The 27,264-nt window shown below is 35.0% G+C and overlaps 1 protein-coding gene across 1 annotated transcript; it reads right to left on the bottom strand.

Moving 5' to 3' along the window:
* Positions 1 to 1,578: 1,578 nt before the first annotated feature.
* Positions 1,579 to 27,128, bottom strand: LOC126815157 (beta-catenin-like protein 1). Its single transcript, XM_056099678.1, has 16 exons — positions 27,075 to 27,128; positions 15,894 to 16,073; positions 15,134 to 15,240; positions 14,418 to 14,557; positions 10,033 to 10,130; positions 9,613 to 9,706; positions 9,018 to 9,109; positions 8,785 to 8,857; positions 8,459 to 8,517; positions 8,030 to 8,178; positions 5,872 to 6,050; positions 3,758 to 3,855; positions 3,575 to 3,655; positions 3,154 to 3,291; positions 2,557 to 2,629; positions 1,579 to 2,180 (listed from the first exon to the last, which is right to left on the bottom strand). Exons 1-16 carry the CDS (start codon positions 27,102 to 27,104, stop codon positions 2,092 to 2,094), a joined length of 1,680 nt encoding a protein of 559 aa, XP_055955653.1. The 5' UTR covers positions 27,105 to 27,128; the 3' UTR covers positions 1,579 to 2,091.
* Between the last annotated feature and the right edge of the window lie 136 nt (positions 27,129 to 27,264).

Below are 27,264 nucleotides of genomic sequence, written 5' to 3'. Positions count from 1 at the left end.
CCTCTGTTTGGCAAACAAGCATTGATCCGACGTGGCATACTCCTAATGAGACGTCTAAGGTCATTTTGGTCCAGATTGTCCCATTCCTGTTGCAACGCAGCAGCAAGTTCTTGGACATTGGCAGGACGTTGTTGACGTAACCCAGACATGCTTGATGGGGGAGAGGTCGGGACTCAGTGCTGGCCAAGGTAATGTGGTGATGTTCTGTTGTTGGAGGTAACCTGTAACGATCCTGGCCCTGTGACATCTTGCGTTGTCATCCTGGAAGATGAAACGGCGGCCATGACGTTGTGCGAACGGCACAACATGGACTGCCAAGATGTTGTCCCGGTAGTACTGGCCTGTAACACGCCCTGCAACAACATGTAAAGCCGTTCTTCCAGCAACAGTGATGCCTCCCCACACCATAACAGAACCACCCGCAAATCGATCATGTCTGATGACGTTAACGTCTTGGAAGCCCTTGTTTCGACGACGCCACACCCTCCTACGTCTGTCCGACGCATATCAAAATTTGTTTTCTGGTCACTAAAACAATTAAACTGATGTTTCCAATGCCACAATGACTGTAACATTCAAAGTCAGAGTCGTGCAAATCTTGGGTTGGACCCCCATGATGATCCCAAGCATCACCTGCATTCCATGCGGTAGCTATTGGTGCGTTTGGGCGTCACATGTAACTGGAAATGTTTCTTCTGTTAGGTTCTATAGTGACTTTTTTCGTAGTCATTTGCATATTTTAGTATTATGCCCCCAAAATCAAATATCCCCTACTTTTTTTGAATAGTATATATTCATGAGGGGTAGCATGGTGGCTCAGTGAGTAAGATGCTGGCCCGCTAACCAGTAGGTCTCTGGTTAGCTCACAGTGTTGGCTGAGAAAGTTCGTCTTTTCAAAGCAGGATGGAGCGCCTTGGAAGGAACAGTGTCATTTGGATGGGATGCAAAACCGAGGTCTTGTGTACACAATGGCGGCATGTAACTGAACCCTTGATGGTGGGAATTAGAAAGTGAGAATGAGACCTGTGAAAAATCTATAAGCATGTCAGATTACAAGAGCACTTTATTCAGAAGGAAAAAATAAGTGAGTTTTTTTTTACAAAGCATTATGTGATAAAGATTCGGACAAACCTTCCTCAAGGTTAAACATACTTAGTTAAATGCAGTCCTCAGAATTCAGGTTTTGTTTTTTTTTTAGCGACTCCAAATATCAGAAAATTGTGTAGCTGAAGCAAAACATTTTGGATTACAAATTACAAAACTTAAAAATGTTTATCTGATACTCCGCATACTTGACTTCCAGAGTTAATAAACCCCCCCGTCCTTTTAGAGACTACACTTTTTAAAGTTTTGACAGAGAGGATTTTCAGCATTCTAGGACTTTCTGTTCCAGAGATATATTACGTGTCCAGAAGGCTTGTAAACACGATAGAGATTAGATCTCTTGAAGGCATAAAGGATCAAATTTGGTCAGCATCATACTTTTCTTTTCGGTTAAGCTACATGACCTCTAACTGCTTGACAGCTAACATTGGACCTTGTGAGCAGGATATAATCATATGAATAAAAACAATAATATAAGTGTTCAATCCACTTTATTTATGATGACTGATGGAGGTGATAAAATTGTAACGAATAAAATATCCAGCCAGCACGATTCTGAAAGACCACACTTCTGTCGGTGGCATATTAAAAATTGTCTAAGATTACTGATCTGGGGCGTAACTAGCTCAGACCAACGTGGGGGGGGGGGGGCAGGAAGTGTTCTCAGGGGTGCTGTAAAATTGACCGACACTGTATATCTAGGGTTTTTTTTATTGTCGACAATTTTTCACAGGGCCCCTCTCCCCTAGTTACAGGCCTGTTACTGATACAATCCATTCTTCCAAGAAGTAAAAACCAGTGACTGTCAGAAATTTATGTATGCTGACACTGAAGTTTAGAGAAGGAGGACTGAGGAACCTTTTCTTATCTTGGGCATTCAAATAAAAAATGTTTTTTTTTTTTCTGGAAAAGGACCAGGTTACAAACTGTCCAGCAAACATACATTCTTCTTCTTTGAATTTTAGTACTGTTGTGATTCATCTCAACTCAAAATTGATCCACTAATTTTAATATTCTATCCTGTTCAGCTTCTTGGGTATTATCATCCTTTGCATCACCAATATTACCAGCATACTCTGAAAAAAAAACCCAACCCCACTCAACTTGATATAACTGCTTCAAACTCTGAATATTTCTTTTATTTTTTAGGCAGCTTTCATTATGTATATTGACTATACACTTAAATTTGGAATGTTCAAATTAAAAGTGTAATACAAAAAATTTGAGATGCCTGGATTTTGAATTTACAAGTCATTTGGGTTTTTTATTGGGGTAAAAGTAGGTCAGTGTTTGGAATTGTAATAAAGAGCCAGATTAAATTAACCATGTGCAAATTCACTTTTCTTTTTAAAAAGAGATAATGCCTCTATAACAGAAGGATTTCAACAATCAATTACATTGGTGAAATTTGTATTGAGAAAAAATAATTAATTTTTATGCTTTTAAACTCACCTCTCATTATATATCTAATAGCTTTAACAGATCCTCCTCTCATATTTAAAATCTGCATCACTCTTTGTTTTATCTGGGGAAAAAAATTTGCAAAATTTTCAGTTTTGATAACAATTATAGGATAATAAAGGTGCAAATTATATACATAAAATAATTCATGGTATTTTTATATTAAAGAGAAGTCTTCTAGTTTATTTTCCTTAGTTTTTGATCAAACTTATATCAAAGATACACTATGGGAGATTAGATAAAGAGCTGGCAGTTCTCACTATAATAATAGTTAAAAACTAGATAATGTAAATTTCAGTCAAATTGATCCGAGATTTTAGCGATTGAATTTTCGGCCTAGCCTCGATCATCATTACTGAAGGAGTTACGATAAAAACATAGTCTTGATTCTCCATTTCATGATTAAATTAGGAATGGAAGTCGAACAGCAAATCGGAACCTAATCCAATAAACATTGCAGGCTAGTGATGACGTCGAGAGTTGATTATGGTCTGGATAAGTTAATTAATGTCTAATTAATAACTTTTATAAAATTTCAGGCCTAAAGAAAGACCTGCAATAGGCAGATTTATGTTTATAAGTACTTACTGAAGGTTCTCCTGATGAACAGACTTCTAACATAATATAATCAACCAGTTGTAGTGTAAATAAACCAGCATCTAATCTCTTTAAATAGAACTCATCATCTAAATCAGAATCTATTGGTAGACCTTGTTTTTTATAACGCTGAAAATTAAACAGTACAAATCAATTTGTATTTACATTGTAAAGAAATGAAACCCAATACAAACTGACTCGAGATATAGTCAAAATCAAGAAACTTGTTTCAGCTTAAGTTGGTGCATGCCTCGTCACCCAAACTTTATGTTTGCTCAATTGACATCATTACATTGCAAGAAACAATCCCAGAATGTTCAATTGAGTGTCAATTCTGTAACATGTGACACCAATTTTCAAAATTACTTGAGTATTGATTAGTTTAGGTGAAGATAATAAGTATTATACTCACTAATTTCTCTTGTTCTATTTCATTGTCACATGACCTCACCCTATCAAGGTATTTTAGATGTAATTCTAGTAGTCTTTCCACCTGAAAATAAAAATAGAAGAAAAATAATGCTAACATTGAATTAGATATCTTACCCAGGATATTTTGGCCCTATTAAAGGACAAATAAATGTCAGGAACTTACCTTTTCGTGATCATTTTCTGTAAACTTATTTAAAAGACGTTGGCGCTGTGTTCCTTGACAATTCTTTAATAGTGAAGCAATAACAGACACAACATGTTCTACAAATAGAATTCAAAACTGAATTATGAATATCAATAAAACGGGTGCAGGCTGTTTCGTAACCTGGCTGTTTCATACCTTAAATTGATTCATACCTTTTCCTATAGGTCGTTGAAATAAATTGAAATAAGTCGTAAGAAATTGAAATAACGGTGAAACATAATTAAATGATTTGATAAAATCCAACTGCTACGCAAAATTTATAAAAATGGCTGCCGAACCAGAACTAGAACACGCACGGGATTTGTACCTCAAACTGATTCGTACCTTTTCCTATATGTTGTTGAAATAAATTGAAATACCGGTAAAAGTGAAACATAATTAAACGATTTGATAAAATCCAATTACTGCACGAAACTTAAAAAATGGCTGCTGAACCAGAATTAGAACATGCACATGATTTGTACCTCAAATTGTTGAAATAAGTTGAAATAAACTGAAATAAGCCTATACCGGTATGGTGTTGAAATAAATTGAAAAATAAACAATTGAAAAACAAAAACAACAAACACTGCTACCCGCCTTTTGTTGTTTTTAAGAGATGAATAGAGAACAAACTAAATAAAAAGCGATTTTTCGTACAATCAAGGGCCATAATTCAGGAAGTTACGATCCAATGTGCGTGAATATCTACAAGATCTATGGGTTATAAAGATATATTTCAAGTTTCATCAAAATCGGATCAAAATTGTGACTTCCAGAGGGTTCCACAACCTTGATATACCATATATGTACCGCCATTTTGTCCGGCATTAGGGTATAACAGTGATATATTCAGACGTTTTTTTTTCAAACGGATAAAAATTGTTACCTCTAGAGGGACCACAAGCTAAAAATGTGGGCGTATAAAAAAATCACCATATAATATTATAATGAATGGTGATGCCCATACCCAAGCATAGTCCCAAATTCTTGCTTTTAAAAATATAAGGACAGCCACCTTTATGTCATAATTAAACAATGCATTAGAACAGTTAAAAAATAGGTTGCCAGGCAACGAAACATACACCAACAGCAGCTAAATCGTCCGGGCAGTCAACAAGAGCTGTCGCATAAGTCGGTAATGAAACATTTATGATACACTAAAATCTGATTAAGTGTAACAACTCATTAAGTAATTATCAGAAAATCATTAGAATTTGTTTGACCCATGCTAACGTTTAGTATACAAAACATTTAATATTATGGATTTAGCTGTTCATGTTATCAAAAATCATTGAAAATCAATATACTTATTCATCTCAGGACCTTAAACTCTGTGTATCAATCTAAAGTCAATCAAAACGATTATCTGTAGGCGTAAACATGGTGTATAAATATAAAATCATTCAGATGATAACTATGGACTCTAAAGCATCCACAAGATTTTTTAAAGTGATCAAGGGCCATAACTCGGGCATTAATTATCAAAAATCGTAGAAAATCAATAGGCTTCGTCTGATGTCCACAAGATTTTTCAAAGTGATTAAGGGCTATAACTCAGACAGTAATCATGAGAAATCGTTGAAAATCAATGGGCTTCTTTGTCTGATGACCTTAATCACTGTGTATAAATTTAAAGTCAATTGGACATTAAGTGATCAAGGGCTATAACTCGGGCATTAATTATCGGAAATCGTAGAAAATCAATAGGCTTCGTCTGATGTCCACAAGATTTTTCAAAGTGATTAAGGGCTATAACTCAGACAGTAATCATGAGAAATCGTTGAAAATCAATGGGCTTCTTTGTCTGATGACCTTAAACACTGTGTATAAATTTAAAGTCAATTGGATATTAACTTTAGCCTCCAGAGCGTCCACAAGATTTTTCAAAGTGATTAAGGGCCATAACTCTGGCAGGAATTATCGGAAATCGTTGAAAATCAATAGGATTCTTTATCTCATGACCTTAAACACTGTGTTTAAATTTAAAGTCAATCGGATATTAACTTTAGTTGATGCCGGATCGCCAGATGGACCGCCAGGGGGCGATGACACTATATGACCACATTTCAATGTGGGCATATAAAAAATACCTTCAATTTCATCCTTAGTATGACCTTCTTTATTTGGCTTTGGTGTTTTCATATATAATGGGAAAATAGTTCTTAATCCAAGAATGTCAATAAATTTTTGACAATTATCTGCTCCTTCACTTCCTGTCATAGCATGATTTAATACCTTCAAACCACTATTTCTAGACATTCTCTTCTCTCTGAAAAAATATATGTGTGGATATATATAATATATATTGTGATATGGTACTTATAGATCACCTGAACATACAGTATCAACACTTGTAGTCCCCATCTATAATAGCAGAGGTACAGTCACTAAACATTTCTGTTTTATAGAGGTTATTGTTACTCATCACTGGTGGTAGGTAGTCATTTTGTCTTAAACAGTCATTATGCAACAGCTAAATCTGCCTATTGCAGGTCTTTCTTTGGGCCCTAAATGTTATATAAATTATTAATTAGATATTTATTAACATGACAAGACCATAATCAACTCTCGATTTTAAGTAGATTAAAACGGACTGGCCATTTAATGATTTAATTTAAGAATGGAGAAGCGAGACTAAGACTCGAATGACCAGTACGGTGGTTACGATAAATGCACACATCTTGTCAAAAACTACAACCATTGATAACTTTGCTCAAAATCAAGTAATTTGAATGAAATTTTCAATATATTCATTTTGCATTATCTATTTTTGAAATATAGCGAAATGGCCACTTCTTTATCTAAATCTTACATAATGTTCCATTAATTATTCAATATTACTCTGAGTACATTTTAAAAAACATAATTACAACTCAACATCCATTACATATTCAGATAAAGTATCCAACAGATGTGCCTGTTGAGAAAATACAGAAAAAAAAAAAAAATATTAAAAATTCTGAAAAATAAAAGTTTACATAAATAATATTGAGGTCCTTATAAATATTTGAAGGTCCTCACAATACAAATACTGATGGTAACCAGCGGCTGCCAGGTAGGATACGCCCACATTTTCGAGAGATGGATAGAGAACAAGCTAACAAGAAAGTGATTTTTCCTACAATCAAGGGCCATAATTCAGGAAATTACAATTCGATATGCGCATATATCGAAAGGAACTGAGATCTTTGTGTTATAAACTTACATTTCAAGTTTCAACAAAATCGGATAAAAATTGTGACCCCTATAGGGTCCACAACCTTGATATACCATATTCTTACTCTATTTGGGAACGAATGGCGGCCATTTTGTCTGTCAATTTTGGGCCGATTTTCACGAAATTCGAACTCAGTCATCCTTAGGGTGTAACGGTGATATAATAGAACGGTTTTTTAAATCGGATAAAAATTATGACTTCTATAGGGTCCACAAGCTAAAAAGGTGATTTTTCGTACAATCAGGGGCCATAATTCAGGAAGTTATGGTCCGATATGCACGAATATCGAAAGGAACCGAGATCTTTGGGTTATAAACTTACATTTCAAGTTTCAACAAAATCGGATAAAAATTGTGACCCCTATAGGGTCCACAACCTTGATATACCATATTCTTACGCTATTTGGGAACGAACGGCAGCCATTTTGTCTGTCAATTTTGGGCCGATTTTCACGAAATTCGAACTCAGTCATCCTTAGGGTGTAACGGTGACTTAATAGAACGTTTTTTTAAATCGGATAAAAATTATGACTTCTATAGGGTCCACAAGCTAAAAACGTGATTTTTCGTACAATCAGGGGCCATAATTCAGGAAGTTACTGTTCGATATGGGCAAATATCGATAGGAACTGAGATCTTTGGGTTATAAACTTACATTTCAAGTTTCAACAAAATCGGATAAAAATTGTGACCTCTATAGGGTCCACAAGCTAAAAACGTGATTTTTCGTACAAACAGGGGCCATAATCCATGAAGTTTCGATCCGATACATGCCAATATCGAAAGCAGCCAAGATCTTTTGGGGATAAACCTATATTTCAAGTTTCGTCGAAATCGGATAAGAATTGTGACCTGTAGAGAGTCCACAAACAATTGTGGACGGACAGGGGCGACGGCATAATACGTCCACATGAAAATGTGGGCGTATAATAATTCCTATAGCATAATCAAAAACTGAAAGTCTATAAAACGAAAGCAAAATCAAGATAATACATTCAATTGTAATATGATCATAATCAGTTATATTCTCACCTTAACATTAAATTCATCAACTGCAGACCTTCACCTTTCAAAAACTTATTTCTATTATTTGGCACCATAAGACACGAACAAAGAGAATTAAACAAATTTTCCATATATTCTATTTCTTCTTTAGTAGTAGGGTCATGACGTTTATAAGCCTGTTAATATAAAAACAAAGTCATAGCACGCAAAACAGATCCATTGCAAAATTTACAAACACTTATGATTTTATACTGTAGCACTGCACATCTAAGTAAAGCTTTCAAGAAGGAAACTAATCTAATATTGTAAGAATAATGCACAAATAATATAAAATCTATTAATTTGAACTACATAAACATTGTGACATGTCATTTTAAATGGCAAAAAAAGAAATACTTTCAATCTGTTCGAAAGTTACACATTAGTTAACTATATAACATGTCATAACATACTTACTGACAGTTGAGACAACAATACATCAATTCCATCAATATCACCTAATAAAAGTCGATTTTCTGAAGAAAAAAATTAAACCAAACATGGAAGGTAAAAGACATTTGTTTAATATAGATAATTAATATTTATTCATATTCCTCCGAATAAATATACTCAAAGTAGATTATCATCAATAATAATCAATACTAAACCAATATTTAAATAACTGATGTCATTTTATTTATAATACATTTACTATTAGTAAATCTGTTTTCAAATAAATAGCTAACTTTTGATACATGTATTATATATTTCACAAGAGTATAGAAAAACCTGGTCTTACATACCATCTGTGTTTTGTAATAATATAGCTAATATTTCACTGGCATACACTTTATTGTCATCAAATGGCATTTTTGCCTGGAAAAAAACCCAATACATAATATCTTTGTACAGTTTAAATTTTACCTTTAAATCTTGTAACTGGTGTGAACTGTGAACTAGGTATTAAAGTACTAATTGCTATGAAATTTGTTGATCACATTAACAAGCAAAGTAAGTTCTATTTTACTTAAATTACCTTTATTCTTTTTAACAACCACTGTAATAAACCTTGCTGAGCTGCTTCATGACAAACATCTGGTCGAAATTCTGTTATATTTTCTATAATTGCTGAAATACGGAATAAAATATAATAAATTAAGACATGTCTGTCATAGAGACACTGCAGTGTTACAGATACAATGCATCATTTACAAAAGAGGATACAGCATATATGAAGAGTCCAGGGGAAGAACGATCCAAGTCACATTTTTGTCTTTTTGTCTTTTCACATAAAAGGCAAAACAGACTTTTGGACAAGAATGATTGACGCGAACAGAATAACGAGTGAGTTTAATTACAACTTTAAAATGATGTTTAATACAAACCATAATTACCAGTAAAACAACTGACTTCCACTTTTCAGCCAAATTAAGGTAAAAAAAATACGATGGACTTGTATTTGTCCGGCCAAGGGCCATGGTTCGATGTGACTACGATCGTTTTTACCTGAAATTGATTGTTCCACAGAAAGCTTATACAATTTACTACCAGTTGTGCCATTAACTAGGGTTCGTTGAAAAAGTGACTTAGATCGTTTTTCCTCGGGGCTCTTCATATATTTATCAAATTACCCAATGTATTGTGTACTCCATCTGCCTCTTCTTTAACTGTTTCATCTAATCTTTCTATATTTTGTACTAATACAGCTACAATCTGACCTTCAAGCTGAAATAATTCAAGTTGTTTAAATTCCTATACACATTGATTCACAATAATCTTTTAGATGTTTTTAGAAGTTGATCACTTTCTCAGGCAGTGTCAGTATGTTAATGTTTTAAGACATTATTTGAAATTCATTGTCAATTGAATCTATTTTCTTGGTAGTTTAGATACATTACCCAACAAATAGAGCGTAATTTGCAGTACTTGTTTCAAAGGAATGTATCGTTAATAAATTAGAAATTTTAAACAAATAAGCTCAGTAATAATTACACTTGAACTACCAAGTGGAAAGTTTTGCAAAACCAAACAAATTTTGTGTCAAATCTTACCAAGGCATCTATTAGAGCTGTTCCACCATCCTCATTCTCATTTAAAGTATCAACATCAGTTAATTCTTGTAATAAATCAACAACAGCAATGGCTATATCTACAAAATAATAAAAGTATCAAATATGTTTGATTGACATTCTGGAGCTTACTACAAATATTATTGTCCCCCGCCTTTTGAAGAAAACCGGGGAAGATTTTAACGGGTTCAACTGCCATTCTTTCTGTCCGTCCGTCACCATTTTTGGGACACAATAACCTTGCTTCTAATTGTTAGTATTTGTGGGATTGGGAGAATTCAAATCCAGAACATTCAATCAAGTATCCCCAATGTGTACAGGAAATAGGATGAATTACCTCTCTTGTCAAATTTGTTACATTTTATTACCAGGGTGACCATGTAATTTTGTAATTATAACTTTTAAAGCAGTGGTGGGCAAACTACGGCCCACAGGACAAATCAGGCCTACAAAGCCTAGTTGTCCGGCCCGCCAGACCCTTCCACTACGTCCGAATATTTATGAGTAATTTTATCTATAAATGAAATAAAAGATAGGTTGCCCGGCAACAAAACATATACCCACAGCAGCTAAATCGTCCGAGCGGTCGTCAAGGGTTGTCGCATATTTATTCCTTTGTAGGTAATTGGGGGCCTTTACAAGACAGTTCCATACAGATCAGATTATAAATTTTGTCGTTTGAGGGTTTACAAGGTTCTACAAACTGAAACAAGGGTCTCAACTCTGGAAGTAATCTACAGAAATTGTTGAAATTTGACAGGCTTTTTCGTTTTACTAATTCAAATGAATGCATATAAATTTTATACATAACAAGGTTGAACAAAGTTAAACAAAGGCAATAACTCTAGAAGTAATAAACAGAAATTTCTGAAATTCAATAGAATTCTTCTCTTTACTAATTTAAATGACACATGTAAATTTCATACAGATCGAGTGATAACTTTTGGCGTTAGAGCGTTCACAAGGATCAATAAAGTGAAACAAGGGCCATAACTCTAGATGTAATAAACGGAAATTGCTGAAATTCAAAAGGCTTCTTCGTTTCAGTAATCTAAATAATGCATATAAATTGCAGAAAGATCGGATGATAACTTTTGGCGTTAGAGCGTTCACAAGATTCAATAAAGTGAAACAAGGGCCATAACTCTAGACATAATAAACAGAAATTATTGAAATTAAATAGGCTTCTTCATCTCACTAATGTAAACAACATATATCAATTTTAAAACAATTGAATGATAACTTGAGAAATTGTGGACGACGGGCGGACGGCAATATACGTCCACATTTCAATGTGGGCGTATAAAATTCGAAATTGCTTATTGTTGGGCCCAAACTCTATACAGGCGTTACTCTGTAGGATCAATGATCTTTGTAGGTCTATTTTAGCTTGCAGCGTCACTCAATGACGTAGTTGACTAATTGACGTCACTTGACTTGGGCCTACTTTAATTTTATGTTATTGTTTGATTTGTTGACATGCTTTGGGTTTTCTTTGAATATAACTATGGAGCCAAATAAAAAGTGCAGAAAAAGTACTTTGTTCCGTATTACTTTATTCAATAAGATAGGTTGCCAGGCAACGAAACATACGCCCACAGCGGCTAAATCGTCCGAGTGGTCGACAAGGGTTGTCGCATATTTATTCCTTTGTAGGTAATTGGGGGCCTTTACAAGACAGTTCCATACAGATCAGATTATAATTTTTGCTGTTTGAGGGTTCACAAGGTTCTTCAAATTGAAACAAGGGTCTCAACTCTGGAAGTAATCTACAGAAATTGTTGAAATTTGACAGGCTTTTTCGTTTCACAAATTTAAATGATGCATATAAATTTCATACATATCGGATGATAACTTTCATCAATCGAGCATTAACAAGGTTGAACAAAGTCAAACAAGGGCAATAACTCCAGAAGTAATAAACGGAAATTGCTGAAATTCAATAGGATTCTTCTCTTTACAAATTTAATTGAAGCACGTAAATTTCATACAGATCAGCATATAACTTTTGATGTTAGAGCATTCACAAAGTTCAATAAAGTGAAAAAAGGGCCATAACTCTAGATGTAATAAATAGAAATTGCTGAAAGTCAATAAGCTTCTTCGCTATAAACGGAAATTATTGAAATTAAATAGGCTTCTTCGTTTCACTAATTTAAATAATGCATATAAATTTCAGAAAGATAGGATGATAACTTTTGGGGTTAGAGCGTTCACAAGGTTAAACAAAGTGAAACAAGGGCCATAACTCTAGAAGTAATAAATGGAAATTGGTGAAATTCAATAGGCGTCTTTGTTTCCCTAATTTAAATATTGCATATAAATTTCACAAAGATCGGATGTTAACTTTTGGCATTAGAGCATTCACAAGGTTCAACAAAGTGAAACAAGGGCCATAACTCTAGACGTTATAAACGTAATTGATTGAAATTAAATAGGCTTCTTCGTTTCACTAATTTGAATAATGCATATAAATTTCAGAAAGACAGGATGATAACTTTTGGGGTTAAAGCATTCACAAGGTTAAAATGAAATGAAATGAAATGGAGTTTAACGTCCTACTGTTCTGCTCCTAACCTGGGCTAATGAAGACGGGCATACGCCATACAGTGTGCTATGAGGGAAATTTTGCCCGGACAGCGGCACTACGGCCTACTCTTATATCGAATTCCAACTGCCAAGGGATCTTTTACGTGCATTCCAATGTATACAAGGGACCTCGGTTTTTCGTCTCATCCGAAGGACTAGACAGCTATCCTTGTCAGGCCCTCCGTCCTGCATCACTGACAAGGGGGAACCACGCCGGAAAATCTGGATGAACTTTCTCGGCCAATGCAGGGATCGAACACCCGACCTCCAGGCTAGCGAGCTAGCGTCTTACCCACTTAGCCACGTGATCCCCCACAAGGTTAAACAAAGTGAAACAAGGGCCATAACTCTAGAAGTAATAAACGGAAATTGCTGAAATTCAATAGGCCTCTTTGTTTTCCTAATTTAAATATTTCATATAAATTTCACAAAGATCGGATGTTACTTTTTGGCATTACAACAAAGCGAAACAAGGGCCATAACTCTAGACATTATAAACGGAAATTATTGAAATTCAATAGGCTTCTTCGTTTCACTAATTTAATTATTGCATATAAATTTCAGAAAGATAGGATGATAACTTTTGGGGTTAAAGCGTTCACAAGGTTAAACAAAGTGAAACAAGGGCCATAACTCTAGAAGTAATAAACGGAAATTGCTGAAATTCAATAGGCCTCTTCGTTTTCCTAATTTAAATATTTAATATAAATTTCACAAAGATCGGATGTTAACTTTTGGCATTACAGCGTTCACAAGGTTCAACAAAGCCAAATAAGGGCCATAACTCTAGACATTATTGAAATTAAATAGGCTTCTTCGTTTCACTAATTTAAATAATGCATATAAATTTCAGAAAGATAGGATGATAACTTTTGGGGTTAGAGCGTTCACAAGGTTAAACAAAGTGAAACAAGGACCATAACTCTAGAAGTAATAAACGGAAATTGCTGAAATTCAATAGGCTTCTTCGTTTCCCTAATTTAAATATTGCATATAAATTTCACATAGATCGGATGATAACTTTTGGCATTAGAGCGTTCACAAGGTTCAACAAAGTGAAACAAGGGCCATAACTCTAGACGTAAAAAAACCCCAGAAATTATTGAAATTAAATAGGCTTCTTCATCTCACTAATTTAAACAACATATATCAATTTTAAAACAATTGGATGATAACTTTTGGCGTTAGAGCATTCACAAGAAATTGTGGACGACGGACGGACGGACGGGGGCGACGGCAATATACGTCCACATTTCTATGTGGGCGTATAAAAATGATATTTCATAATCCTTGCTTGGCCCTCACTTTGTTTTTGGCACTTCACCTAAAAGGTTTGCCCACCACTGTTTTAAAGCATTCTTTTAAAAATGCTATTTAAGATTTAGATAAAGAGCTGGCTATTCTTGCTATAATAGATAGTGAAAAATGAATGTATTCAGAATTTGATTTAAATTAATCTAGTCTGAGCAAAGTTACAAGTGTTTAAAGATGTAGCATAGATTTTTTATTATAGTAGCAACAATACTTGACAATCGGGACTAAGTCTTGATTCTCCATTTTATTGTTAAATTTTAAAATCTTGTGGGTGTTCTAATCCATTTAAATCTCGGCCATCTGTTGGTCTAGACAGCTGATTATAGACTTGTTGTGTGAATAAATGTCTAAATAACAGTTTATATAAATTTGAAGCCAAAATAAAGACCTGCAATAGATAGATTTAGCTCTTACATAATGCATTAACAAAAAAATGTTGATGCAAGTATAACTGAAAATGGTACCTGTGTTTTCATGTGCTAGCAGTTGTAATAAAGATTGAACTGTGTTTAGGTCTATTAAAACTTGATAAAATTCAGGAATGGTTCCAATAACATGCATTTCTTGTATCACATCATTTAATTCTACTTCAGATTCCATAAATCTATAAATAAAGTATAACTCCAATAAACTAGCCAATATCTTGATTATAGCACAAACAATATCTGTGCCAATAAATCTGGTATTAATATTAACTTTTTATTTTGCTTAACCCTTCAGCACTTAGACCTCGCCAAACTGCCCTTAAAAGGGCTCCTTAGACCGATTCTTGTACACTGCTGTTGCACCCTCACAAACTAGTGAAAGGTCGGAAACTATTCACATATCTCGGGTGGGTTGAGACAATCTAAGGAACGGCAGTTTCAGACTGTTTTGGAGTGTCCAGGGGTGTACCGGTATTAATCGTTCACTTTCATCTAATTTTCTTCATGGAACTGAGGTAGGCCTAGTCATTATTACATGTACATGTACCAAGTGCTAAAGGGTTAAAGTATATTTTGAAACAATCTCTACAATAAACTAATACATATAAAATAAAGCGAAAATAAAAAATACATAAGGGTCAATGAAAACTGTCTTTGCAATGAAAATTTCATGATTTTATTGAGGAATCTGCAGGTACAAATAAATCAAGCAGATGGATTATATCAAGTTTTAATTGACAGAATTTTTTTTATACTTTTCTGGTAAATCTGGAAACTTAATTCTCATTTCTTGATTTTTATAGCACTTCTTTTCAAATTGCAGCAAAAGTTTCTTTAAGCTAGTCTCATCCAGTAAATCACCCTATAACAAAAAATACAGTACCATACTGACATTAATTTACATACATGTAATTAAACCTGATTATACCTAATAAAACAAAATACATACAAAAAACACACTTTTTGTACTTCAATTTTAAATGAACAGATTCTTTTTAATTTTTACTTAGGATTAACTTAAATGTGTTACACCTGCTAGCTGACATAATTAACCAATTATGAAAATAAACCATAAGAGATATGCCGTTTAGATGGCAACACTGTTTACATGTATTTAGATGACTACTCACCCAAATATTGATTTGCACGAGTGAGGCAAGTACATGTATTTCTTGCACAGAATAAATTGAGTGAATAGTAATTTCTCCTGCCCATTTTTGAGCTTGTTGAAGGGATTTAGGAACAAACAGTTGCTTTGCTAACAAAAAATGAAACACAGTGCAGAAGAGATGGCTGAGGAGGAGGAGAGTTATTATAGAAACAACAACAACATTTTCTATATCTGCTCAGGTCTTGATTACCTGACAAAGGGCTTCTGAATGAAAATGATCTGGCAGTACACGACTCAATGTCTAAAAGTTTAATTTTAGTAACAGTCTGTGGTACAAGGAAAATTACTCAGTCAACAAAATTGAAGGAGGCCAAAGAAATTAATAAAATAAAATATTCCATTACCTCTGTCTGTTCTTCCACCATTCTAGCTATCTTTGCTTTATCATCATCAGTAACTTCAGCACCAATTGCCTGTATCTGACCAACAATACCACCCTTCTTCTTAGATCTTGGTGCAGAATTCTCATCATTAATTTCATATTTTTTTCTCTTTAATGTATTTCCTGTGTTTGGTTTATCGATCTACAAAATACATAAATCAGAAGCTAATATGGTTGCATTACAGTAACGCCCATGTACCTGTGTTACAAACTGAAGGAGTTAAACCAAAACAGATCAAACATTTACATTTACAGAACTGGCTGGCTAATCAGTCAGTCAAAGTGGATAAAATGACATTTCAGTCCCACGACATTTCTAACGACCTTTTGGATTCAAAAAAATTATGTCCTCAACGTTTTGGACTTGTGCAGGTGAAATTTCGGACTCTGGTAGTTAAAGTTACAGACTCAGGGAATAAGTTGAAAGAAAATATCCTTCAAAGAAAATGAATGAAATATGGTTTTATGGCACGTCAGCTCCAACCGGGCTATATTGCACCCCTTGAAAGAAAAGGTTGAACACAAAAGTCAAATCATTATTTTATAAAAATAACACACAGGTAAAATTTACCGTTCGTCATCATGTAGAGCATGTGGATCACATGTACTGTATAGACCTATCTGCCCTTTGACATGCATAGCTCGACAAGTGTACAATAGAACGCAGTATCAATGGATCAATTAGTCTTTTTGGAAAATATTGGAAATGCTAACGATCAAAGCAGGATAATTATAAAGCTGATTAACCGATAATCCTGATGTTGACATCTCTTTCGATGGTGTTTGATTCTTCAAAGGATCCACTCTGACCATATAATTTTGTGTTGATGGGTAGGCCTATGCATACAAGACTTATCGAATATAATATAAATATAATAACACTGGTAAACTAATGAAGCTAGACCTTTTAGTAATGACAATTTTTGTCATTAAATCGTGTAAGTGGCCAGTATTCTAAACTAATGTTTAGTATGTACCGAAAGTGGTTAGAAATTAGCAGGTGTGTTAATTAGCTGTAAAACATGTCACTACTGGTGTAAAAGTGTGACTATTTATAACACTCATCACAACTGAATACACAAACCTGGACAATAGTGGTGTATATCATCCAATAATCACAGTTTTAACACCTTATCCACAAAACACTTACTTAATGACTACTGCCTGATTACTAACTAATACACATTATGTATATAAACTGACGACTTTGATCTATTAGTGTTGTATATTTTCATTTATTACAATTATTTGTTGCTTAGTCAACGTTATCAATGCTACAGTGTAAACCAGTAAAACTAGAAATGGTTCCACTACTGATGTCTTCCATCTTGCTCCAACCACAGTAGTGGACCGTCTTAAGACCTTCCTTTGAGCATGTTTTGTAGTCAATTGACTAAAAAAAGTTACTGGCCTATAACTCCCTTAATTTCCAATAACACTGACCCCAAACTGTACTGTAGATAGCTTAACATATAATAAACCAATTACCATTGAAATAAAGGTGAAACCTTATCGTATAATTATATGATTTGATTAAACCCAAATTTCTGTTAGCTTAAAATGGACGCCGAACCAGAATTGCGGGGTGTCATGTAACCCGAAAATACAGAAGAACTGTTTGTAAGATAAGATTAGGATTTCAGTGTTCCAGTTCCACTCGGTGCTATTGCACTTTCGCACCTCTATCAGTTCCCGTGGTCGTAGAGACTTGAAATTTGCAGGGGATGATCACACACCAATATCAGCCGATTTGATCAATAACTTTTTATTTTACCGACTTTTTATCTTCAGACGAGATACAAGTTTATCCGTTCGACGCCATTTTCTTTGTTGCCTATTTAGACTCGAATAATAAAGACACTTAGACAGATTTCGACACATTGTGCTTCCTGCCTAACGCTGCAGTTCGTAATAATAATAATAATTTTCGTATATTTTAATTTTTGCGCTAAGCCACCATTTTTTATAAACGACTATTTGGCGATGACTAGTTGGATTGGCCTTGATGCTGACCCTGACTTCAAATTTCCCATCGAGATCGGGACCTTTGCGCTTATATGTGCTACGCTCCTATTTCTTGCTGTATTTTTGAGGTTAATGTCCGGGGTTTAAAGCAGGCAACTCGAACTTTTCAAAGTCAGTTTTTGAACATTTGACCTTCACTCCGTAACCATTTCAAATGGCCATCATCGACCTTTACTCGATTGACAGTTTGAATTGACTCCCGGTGTGTTTACTCCTGGGCACTTGCGCATTTCCGAAACTGTTGTTTGCATTAACAACGAAGCTATATCTACTTCCGCCAGTGTGATTAGTTCCGGAAAAAGTATTAAGTACCAAATGACAAAACCCTAACCAATAGAGATTTGTCATTAATAAACATACTGTTATCGTGATTAGCTGTTGTTTTAGTGATCAGTAGTTACAGATCAACGGATCTATGTTGATTGGCTTGAAATTGACATTTCTACCGTTTGTGATTTGTTGCGTTTTTTTTTTTAGTGATTAGTCGTTACACTTTTTGAAGTTTTAACTATGTTTTAATAATTAACTATTTTGCAGATTGAATATTGGCCTTTATATGATTGGGATTTATTAAAATTTTAACAACTTCACAATATAGCCTATGTGTTTTATTACTCAAACAAGTCAAACACAAATCCTTTGTCATGCAAACCATGGGATCTAAATCTGAAACTAAACCTGAAACACCCATTTCTTGAACATGAATATATATTTATCACCCCATTCCATACAAAGAAAAGAAAGTGGTAATAAATACTCCTTGTATTTGGGTTCAGACATGCATGCAAATTGCACAAGGGGCAATTATTTTGTATTAAATTTTCGCATTGTGGACGGGAATATACTGAATAATAAAGATCGTCAATTTGTATTTCTCCTTTTTATCGAAATAAACTAACAATAGAAATTTGGCACCATCTCCTGATAGAAACCGATTTGACCATAAGAAAATCTTCGGAGAAAACCTATCACAGTCCAAGCCAAACTGCCTTTGAATAGTTCGAGTTTAGTTTTCCGTAATATGACCATGACCCACGACTTTGACCCAATTATCTTTTCTGAGGAGCGTTGTCTCTGCTTTCACCTGGAACATTAACCTTGATAATACAACAAGAAATATGGCCATGAGGTGCATAAACGCAAAGGTCCCGAGATCGATGGGAAGTTTGGAGTCAAAGTCAAAATCGAGGTCACGATTGGTTAGCGTTGATTACTGGAGGTCACCAAAGCCTTTCATATTGACCACGCCCATAGCCTTCCTCTCGAACATGGGCCCTCGGCGTTTGACCGTTTGCTGGCCAAGCAGTGTGTGACAGGAAAGGACCAAGGTAAAAGTCGATGGTCCAAGCCAAGATGATGGTCTTTTAAAATGGTTATGGGGTGAAGGTCGTAAGTCAAGGTCAAATGTCCCAAAATTGCCTTTGAAAAGTTTGAGTTCAGTTTTCTGTAGTAACATGACCTAGACCCATGACTTTGACCCAGTTATCTTTTCTGAAGGGCGCCGTCTCTGCTTTCACCTCGAACATTAACCTTGATAATACAGCAAGAAATATGGCCATGGCTCGCATAAACGCAAAGGCCCCAATATAGATGGGAAGTTTGGAGTCAAGGTCAAAGTCCTGGTCACGGTTGGTTAGCGTTGATGACCGGATGTCACCACAACCTTTCATATTAACCATGTCCATTGTCTTCCTTTCGAACAAGGGCCCTCTGTGTTTGACCGTTTTCTGACCAAGCAGTGTGTGACAGGACAAAGGTAAACGTCGATGGTCTAAGCCAAGATGAGGGCCTTTTAAAATGGTTACGGTGTGACAGTCGTAAGTCAAGGTCAAATGTCTCAAAACTGCCTTTGAAAAGTTTTGAGTTCAATTTTCTGTAACATGACCATGACCTTATACTTTGACCCAACCTCCGTTTATCAAGGGTATAGTCTCTGCTTTCACCCTGGACATTAACCTCAGCATCAAGGTCACAGCAATATTCACACGTAAAGGCCAATCCAACTAGTCAACACCAAATAATCGTTTATAAAAAATGGTGGCTTAGCCCAAAAGTTATAATATACGAAAATTACTATTACTATTATTATTATTACGAACTGCATCGTTAGGCAGGAAGCGCAGTGTGTTGGAATCTGTCTTAGTGTTTTGTTATTCGAGTCTAAATAGTCAACAAAGAAAATGGCGTCGAACTGATAAACTTGTATCTCGTCTGAAAATAAAAAGTCGGTAAAATAAAAAGTTATTGATCGATTCGGCTGAAATTTGGTGTGAGATTGTGGCTCGTCCCCTATAACACCCCCTGCAAATTTCACGGGAACTGGTAGAAGTGCGAATGTGCAATAGCGCAGTTCCGGCTATTTCAATATTTGTAACAATAACATAATTACTTATTTCCATTCAAAGCCTCGAATAGTGAGTGTATCAATTGCAGCCGTAGATAAGAATTATCATGGCTAAAAATTAAAGCTACAGTAAAACCTGAAGTAGCAATGCAAAAACTCGCTAGGGGCGCCACTGATACTATTTTTATCACTGTCAAAACAAAAAATCTGTCAGCAAAATGTGCCATTTTTGTTCCGCGATTTCGGGAAGGTTTATGACCTCCAACACCAATGACTTTTTACTTTTCGTGAAGAGGAGAAAGCAGAGTTTGTGTCGAGCGTGTTTTGGACATTCAGAAACGTATTTACGACTGATTTTTTATATTTTGAAAAATTAAAATTATCAGAAAAAGGCAAAAACGCCGCTCGTCACTGGAAGTAAACATATTTTCTTATAAAATGACCCCTTTTCTTGTTATATTGACTTATATTGACTTGTGGAAGAAAAGAAAAGATAACTCCACCCGATGTGGGTGCAGACCACAGCCGCTTTCTTGTTATAGTGAATGTGTCCAACCAAGTTTCTTAGTAATGTACATAATGTATTGCATGTCGTATAGTTTAGTTCAGCTCTGTTGGTTAGTCTCGTAACACTTGCCTATATTGGGTCATTGTGATACTTTTTGACTCCCCAGTATAATTTACTCGGACACCTTTTACTGCTAAACAGTCGCGTGTCAGTCCTTGTGAACGCGTGTAAAATGTAAAGGAAGATTTAAGTGAGAAAATAAGAAATTTAGGTAAATATGGGGAAATAAGATGTTGCAACACAACGCTGGTAAAAACACCAAACTGACAAATAGATTTAGGCCTATCTTTACCATCACAGTCTAAAAATAGAACAACGCAGAAACTTACGAAGGCTGTCGATACGAAGACGAAACAAAAATTAAACATACATTATGCAAGAGCTAAATCTGCCTATTGCATGTCTTTATTTAGGGGGAGCCACGGTGGCTAGGTGGTTAAGACGCTGGCTCGCTAGCCTGGTAGTCGGGTGTTCGATCCCTGCATTGGCCGAGAAAGCTCATCTGGACTTTCCGACGTGGTTTCCCCATTGACAGTGGTGCAGAACGGAGGACAGCTGTCTAGTCCTTCGGATGATACGAAAAAACGAGGTCCTGTGTATACATTGGAATGCACGTAAAAGATCCCTTGGCAGTTGGAATTCGATATAAGAGTAGGCGATAGTGCCACTGCCTGGGCAAAATTTCCCTCATAGCACACTGTATGGCGTATGCCCGTCTTCATTAGCCCGGGCTAGGAGCAGAACAGTAGGACGTTAAACCCCATTTCATTTCATTTATTTAGGCTTTAGATGTTATATAAATTATTAATTAGACCTTTATTTACAAGACAAGCTCAAAATCAACTCTGTAGACCCTCGGATGGCTTGGATACAGCTTAGATTTAATTAGTCGTTCATTTAAAATTAAATCAATAAATGGCAGACCAAGCTAACGTTTACCTTTAGTCACTGATGTCACTACCGGAAACTGGTGATGGAAGGCCTGCCAAGCGAGGCTACTATAGCCATTGAGCATGCTACTTGATGGGTGGAGTTATCGTCTGTCAATAAAACGATCGCCAATTCTCATAGACGGTGCAGACACAGTTGATGCCTATTTCTAGTCCAAACTTCCAACAGAGACAATTCCGTTCAGAACAAAGTAATTTGACTGAAATTTTCAATATTTTCTTTTTTATCATCTATTTTTGAATTATTATAACAAGAATGTCCAACTCTTTACTAAACTCTTAACTAATGTATCTTTAAGTAAACATGTAGAAAAAATTTGAATCTTTGTAAAAATTTGATTCGACTAACTTTCTTAAAAAACTATAAATGACTAAGGATTCTAATTTTTTCAAAGATTCCAATTTGTTTTCCCACGCTACCTAAATTTTGTTTTGTCTTCGTATCGACGACATTCGTAAATTTGTGCGTTGTTCTATTTTTAAACTGCGATGGGGAGGATAAAGCTCTTTGTCAAAATGTATGGTAGGCCTACGGTTGGCAACAGCCTACTTTTATTTCGAATTCCAACTGTCGAGGGTTCTTTTATGCGCACATGGGACATCAGTTTTTCATTCTATGCGAATGACTATGTTGTCACTTGCCAGGTCCCCCGTCGTACATCCAGGGGGAGGCTGGTGTGTATAACACAATGAACTTGCAGGAATTGAACATGGCACATCCCGTTGAGTGAGTCAACATCCTACCTACTGAGCTACTGTGGCTCCCTGTTGCCACGAATGCCAGTCATGTCGTCCACAAGCAAAGTTGTCCAGAAAAGAGAATGGGCTAGATGAGTATGGGATGTCCAGTGCTCCATCCCCAGAATTCACTTTGTTTTGTGGATCAGAGAACCTGACAAGGAAAAGTTGAATGAAAAACAAGGTCGTATGTACAGATTGGCAGCGCACGTTAAAGATCCCTAGACACATACAAATCGAGAAGCAGTGTAGGAAGTTGTTATATTATAAGGATAATTCTGTCGGCATAAAGCAATACCGGAAATTTGAGGTCCATCATATGTGAATTCTATCTTAAAAATGTCTTCAACACAAATTAACCAAATTTTTTTTTTTATCAAAACAAATAAATTATATTGCTTAAATTTCAAATTTTTTTTATCAAAACAAATAAATTATATTGCTCAAATTTCAAAATTCCAATAGATAGTTAATGGTCGGAGGGATATTTCCTGAAAATTTGATGCCAATATCTCCAAGAAATGGTCTTCGGTCACTTTTTTTGCATATTTTTCACATACATGGTTGTCCTCCTTCCATATCAAATGTTTTTATTAGAAGATCTCTTTACTTTATTGTATTGTTTGAAGACATATCATAGTTGCTATTGTGTATCAGATTCAATTCAATTAATTTTTAACTTTTTAAAAAAAACACATTTTAATCCACTTGACAGAAATTGTTCAATGTACCCCGCTGTACAAAATAGTTGGGGTACGAAATTACTGCGACGACGAAATTACGTCAGCAGTTCACCGCTTCACTGGCGTACATCTACTCCAGGGTGCCTTGAAGTTTCGTACACACGTAACCTCAAGGATCTTTAAGCCGTCCCTTCTTAGAGCAATGAGCCACTGAATTGTTGGCGCATCAAATAGCCACGAGCTGAAAGGCGTCAGTCGATAAATTCTAAATGCATGTCCTACCTTATTGTGTTATCCACCTCTGAACAACAATAACACTTACTGACAAACAAACGTTGTTCAGTGAAACAGGTTTATCCAATATCAGTGACCGCCCTAGACTCTTAAAACCTTTAGCCAAATTTTTAGCCAAATCAAAATTTTATTAACCAATTCAGAAAGTTTTAGCCAAATATTTTATATCATTTGTATTCATATGTTTGTTAATTAAAAATGAAAATAAATGTTTAAAGGCTCAATACCACTCTTGTTGTAACTGAATAATATGTCTCAATCTTTATTCTGGTCAACAAATTGTACTATTTTACAATATTCCAATTAATTGATGATACAAATTTCATCTTAACACACCTAATTTAAAAAATTAGAAAAATTCAACTAAATGATTTGAAAAGCCTGACGTAAAGCTTTTCAAATGTGACTTGGATTTAAAAATATTTTTGAACCCTCTGGACAAGTAAAATAGGATTTAATGGATAATTTACACAACAGGTATGACACTAACACATCTAGTACTTAGAATAAGGCTATTTTTTATTTTATGGAGCTGTCAAGCCAGCAAGAGTGTTATTGTCACTTTAATATGTACTTATATAGTACACAAGATTATTATTTTATCTCTTTGTCCATGCAAAAGTTCACATTATTGAGAGAATGAATGCAGATAACAAAAAAATGTTTATACTTATAGGACGTACTTCACAGTCACATGATTTAATTTACTCCATCGTCATAACAGAAAAGACACGAGGATTCTTTTTAAGACACCACTGATCAAATGCTCTGACAAATTCAAAATTTATGCTTTTCAGTCTATCCATTTTTATAAGCATGAGGTCAATGAGGGTTAGCTCGACGGTCTCGGTTAAAGGTCTAATTTTTGTCCACATGTTGATGAAGCCAACAATGGACTTGCGTCCGAGATGACACGCTCACTTACGGAAGTAGATTCTGGACTAACAGTAGTCGTAGGAAAGAAAAGGGAATCTTTCCTTATTTTGGGTTTACTAGTATTAGTTGTGCATTTTATTGTGCGTTTTATTTATTTGCTGCGTAAGTAAAGAAAACTTGTAGTGAAGCGAATGTAAACAACGCGGTGCCACACAAAAGGAGCGTAACTGTGTTTTATAGTCTCGAGACTCGATCTTTCGGTCGTTTTTTAATGCGTAACATTGACTGATTTGCGACTTGTAAGATTGAGACTAGAGTAATTAATGTACTAAAAATAGACACTCCATCGAGTCTATCGAAAGAAGCGTTGAACGAGACAATTTCAAGTTTAATATTAGCAGATTTACGAAATAACTCTCTCTAAAATTCATTCGCCAAATTTTTCGCCAGTATCATCACTTTATTCGCCAATAAAAATAATTGTCGCCATTGGCGAATATCACATACACCAGCATTTCTTTCAGTCGCCATGTTGGGATAGTTTGACCTTTTTTTGACGTCATATCCTCCGCATTAAAATTTGAGGATCCCTGTTTTACGCGAAACGAAATGCATTTTTGTACAATATTTTTATGGATTGCGTATATGTACTGTTTTTGTAGAGGTTTTATATCGGGATAGATTACGATGTTTGTTGAAGAATAATTAGGTCGCTCTTCATACGTAGTTGAAAATACACAACGTCTATTGAGAACTTAATAATTATTTGTTGCATGATTAATTAGTAGTAGTATGCCTAGATCATGACCAGTGCTTGAAATGAGGATTCTTCTACAACGGCACCAAAAATTTATAAATGCCGTAACTACAAAAATTAGCTGACAATTATAAGGCACGGCTGCCTTTCTTCATATTTAACAAATTATGTACTGTTGTCATTTTCCGTCACTGAACGTGCAATTTTTATATTTGTAGATAGACAAACGGTGCTATGATTTTCCGTGTCAATTAATCTGGTTCTAATTGCGTTTGGTGGTACTGTCATAAGTATAAAATTTACAGATTCCTCTTGGAGTAATAAAGTCATCGAAATTTTTTTTCCTTTCGATCCTTTAGTTATTCGTGTTCCCAATGGTTGCCATCATGTCATAACCTTCTATAATAAGGGCACTATTTTAGAAAGTGAGCATTCTTATGAAAAAATGAACTATATGGGTATGCTTGGGACACTATTTACAACTAAATCTTGCATTTCTGAATTATTGACCTAATCCCAAGCCCAGCCGTCCCTGGACGACTGTATGATATATTGAAAAGTTATTACCTATGCATTTCATACGTCTACATGTATATAAAAGGCATAACTTTTTGATACGTGTACATGGGCTCAATTTGAGCTATTTTTATTACCGTGGCAGTCCGTGTTTGCTTCAGCTTTTACTTTTTACGACAGTTTTGCCGTTATGCCGTGGTAAATTCTAGCATAGGCGGTATGCTTGAGATTATTATTTATAAAATGTTATTAAATGTTCATTACAATATAAATCCTTAAATTTGTCGGCATTCTTAGAATGTTTCATCGCTACCGGTTGATGATAATAGCTTCTGTCTTGTCAATGTCACGTGACATTTTCCCGCTTTTTCTATCGTTGAAAATATCTATTGAGTCTTGTATCACACACACGGCAACTAAAATAAAAGGGCCGAGTGCCATTTTAAGTAAGAGACTAGAAAGAATGCTTTGTTCACAATTTGAATAATATTTTATGAAAAGATTTATTGACTGCCGAGTCATTTTGAACAGATATCAGCTACGCAAATATCGGTAAAATTTCTTCTGATAGGCCACTCATCGGCCAATTAGGCTACTGAATAGTGAAACCGATAATCGGACCATCACTAAAAATAAATTTAAAATGATCGCCTTCAAATTATAGTCTCATGATTTCGTTTCGTTTAAAGAATTATGTTCGTAATATGCACCATGCCAGATTTCAACTTTGACCAATGTAGGTCATTTCCTGTTTCACTGTGTTTTGTTGTGTGTAGGCGAAGATTTTTGTGAAATCTCTTAAAATAGACAGCAGCAAAAAATATTTTTCGGAACATAGATGGATATGATATGTAAGTTTAATGTGTTAGCAGTGCAGATAACTGAAAATTGTGAATTTTGCCGTCTGCTGAAAGAAGTAAACTAGTTATCAACTTTTGCGACGAAGTTTTGACCGTTCGGATGTTAGATGTTACGTCCTCAGAATATCGAAGAGTAACATCTAACTTGTTGGATTGTACATCCATCAATTTGGGGTCTTAAAATGCAATAACTTTTTTTATTTCTTAACCGATTTTGAAAATTTTTTGGGTTTCTTAAATGGGAGGGGGGTTGGAATGCTAGAAAATATTCAGTTTTAGTCAGATTCGAAAATATAAAAAAGCTTTTGCATTGCTACTTGAACTACTGGGGCACAGCTGCCGAGCTGGCCTGGAGGAAGCTTCTATTTTATTTATTTTCATTGAATTATGGTCATTGTCAATGTCAATGAACTACGATAGGAGCTTTAATTTAAAAAACTGAAGTGTAGTAGTATAGTATATGGTGTCAGAACTATAGGCTGTCTTATTCTAAATAATATAATATTAATATATTTTAATAATCATTACAAACCTTGAAAGAAAGAAGTTCTTCGACCTCCATCTTGAAATTTGAACGGAAGTGAGACAAGTCGGACAAAAGGAAGCCTCCCAATCATCACCGCGTAAATAAATGTTCATAAAATAAACAGTTTATAAGCGTGACTTAACAGTGTAATTGAAATGAAATTGAATTCAATTAAATAAGTGTGACAAACGGGACC

Source organism: Patella vulgata, chromosome 3 (genome assembly GCF_932274485.2).
Source record: "Patella vulgata chromosome 3, xgPatVulg1.2, whole genome shotgun sequence".
Taxonomy (NCBI): domain Eukaryota; kingdom Metazoa; phylum Mollusca; class Gastropoda; family Patellidae; genus Patella; species Patella vulgata.
This window is presented reverse-complemented; position numbering and strand designations above follow the sequence as displayed.

Bases quoted from the DNA above. Each gene is read 5' to 3' on its own strand.
- LOC126815157 (XM_056099678.1), bottom strand. From the start codon at position 27,104: ATGGAGGTCGAAGAACTTCTTTCTTTCAAG. The intron at 8,858-9,017 runs GTAATTTAAGTA...GTTTTTTTCCAG, and splicing joins GGTTGTTAAAAAGAATAAAG to GCAAAAATGCCATTTGATGA. The intron at 8,179-8,458 runs GTAAGTATGTTA...TTATATTAACAG, and splicing joins TATTGTTGTCTCAACTGTCA to GCTTATAAACGTCATGACCC.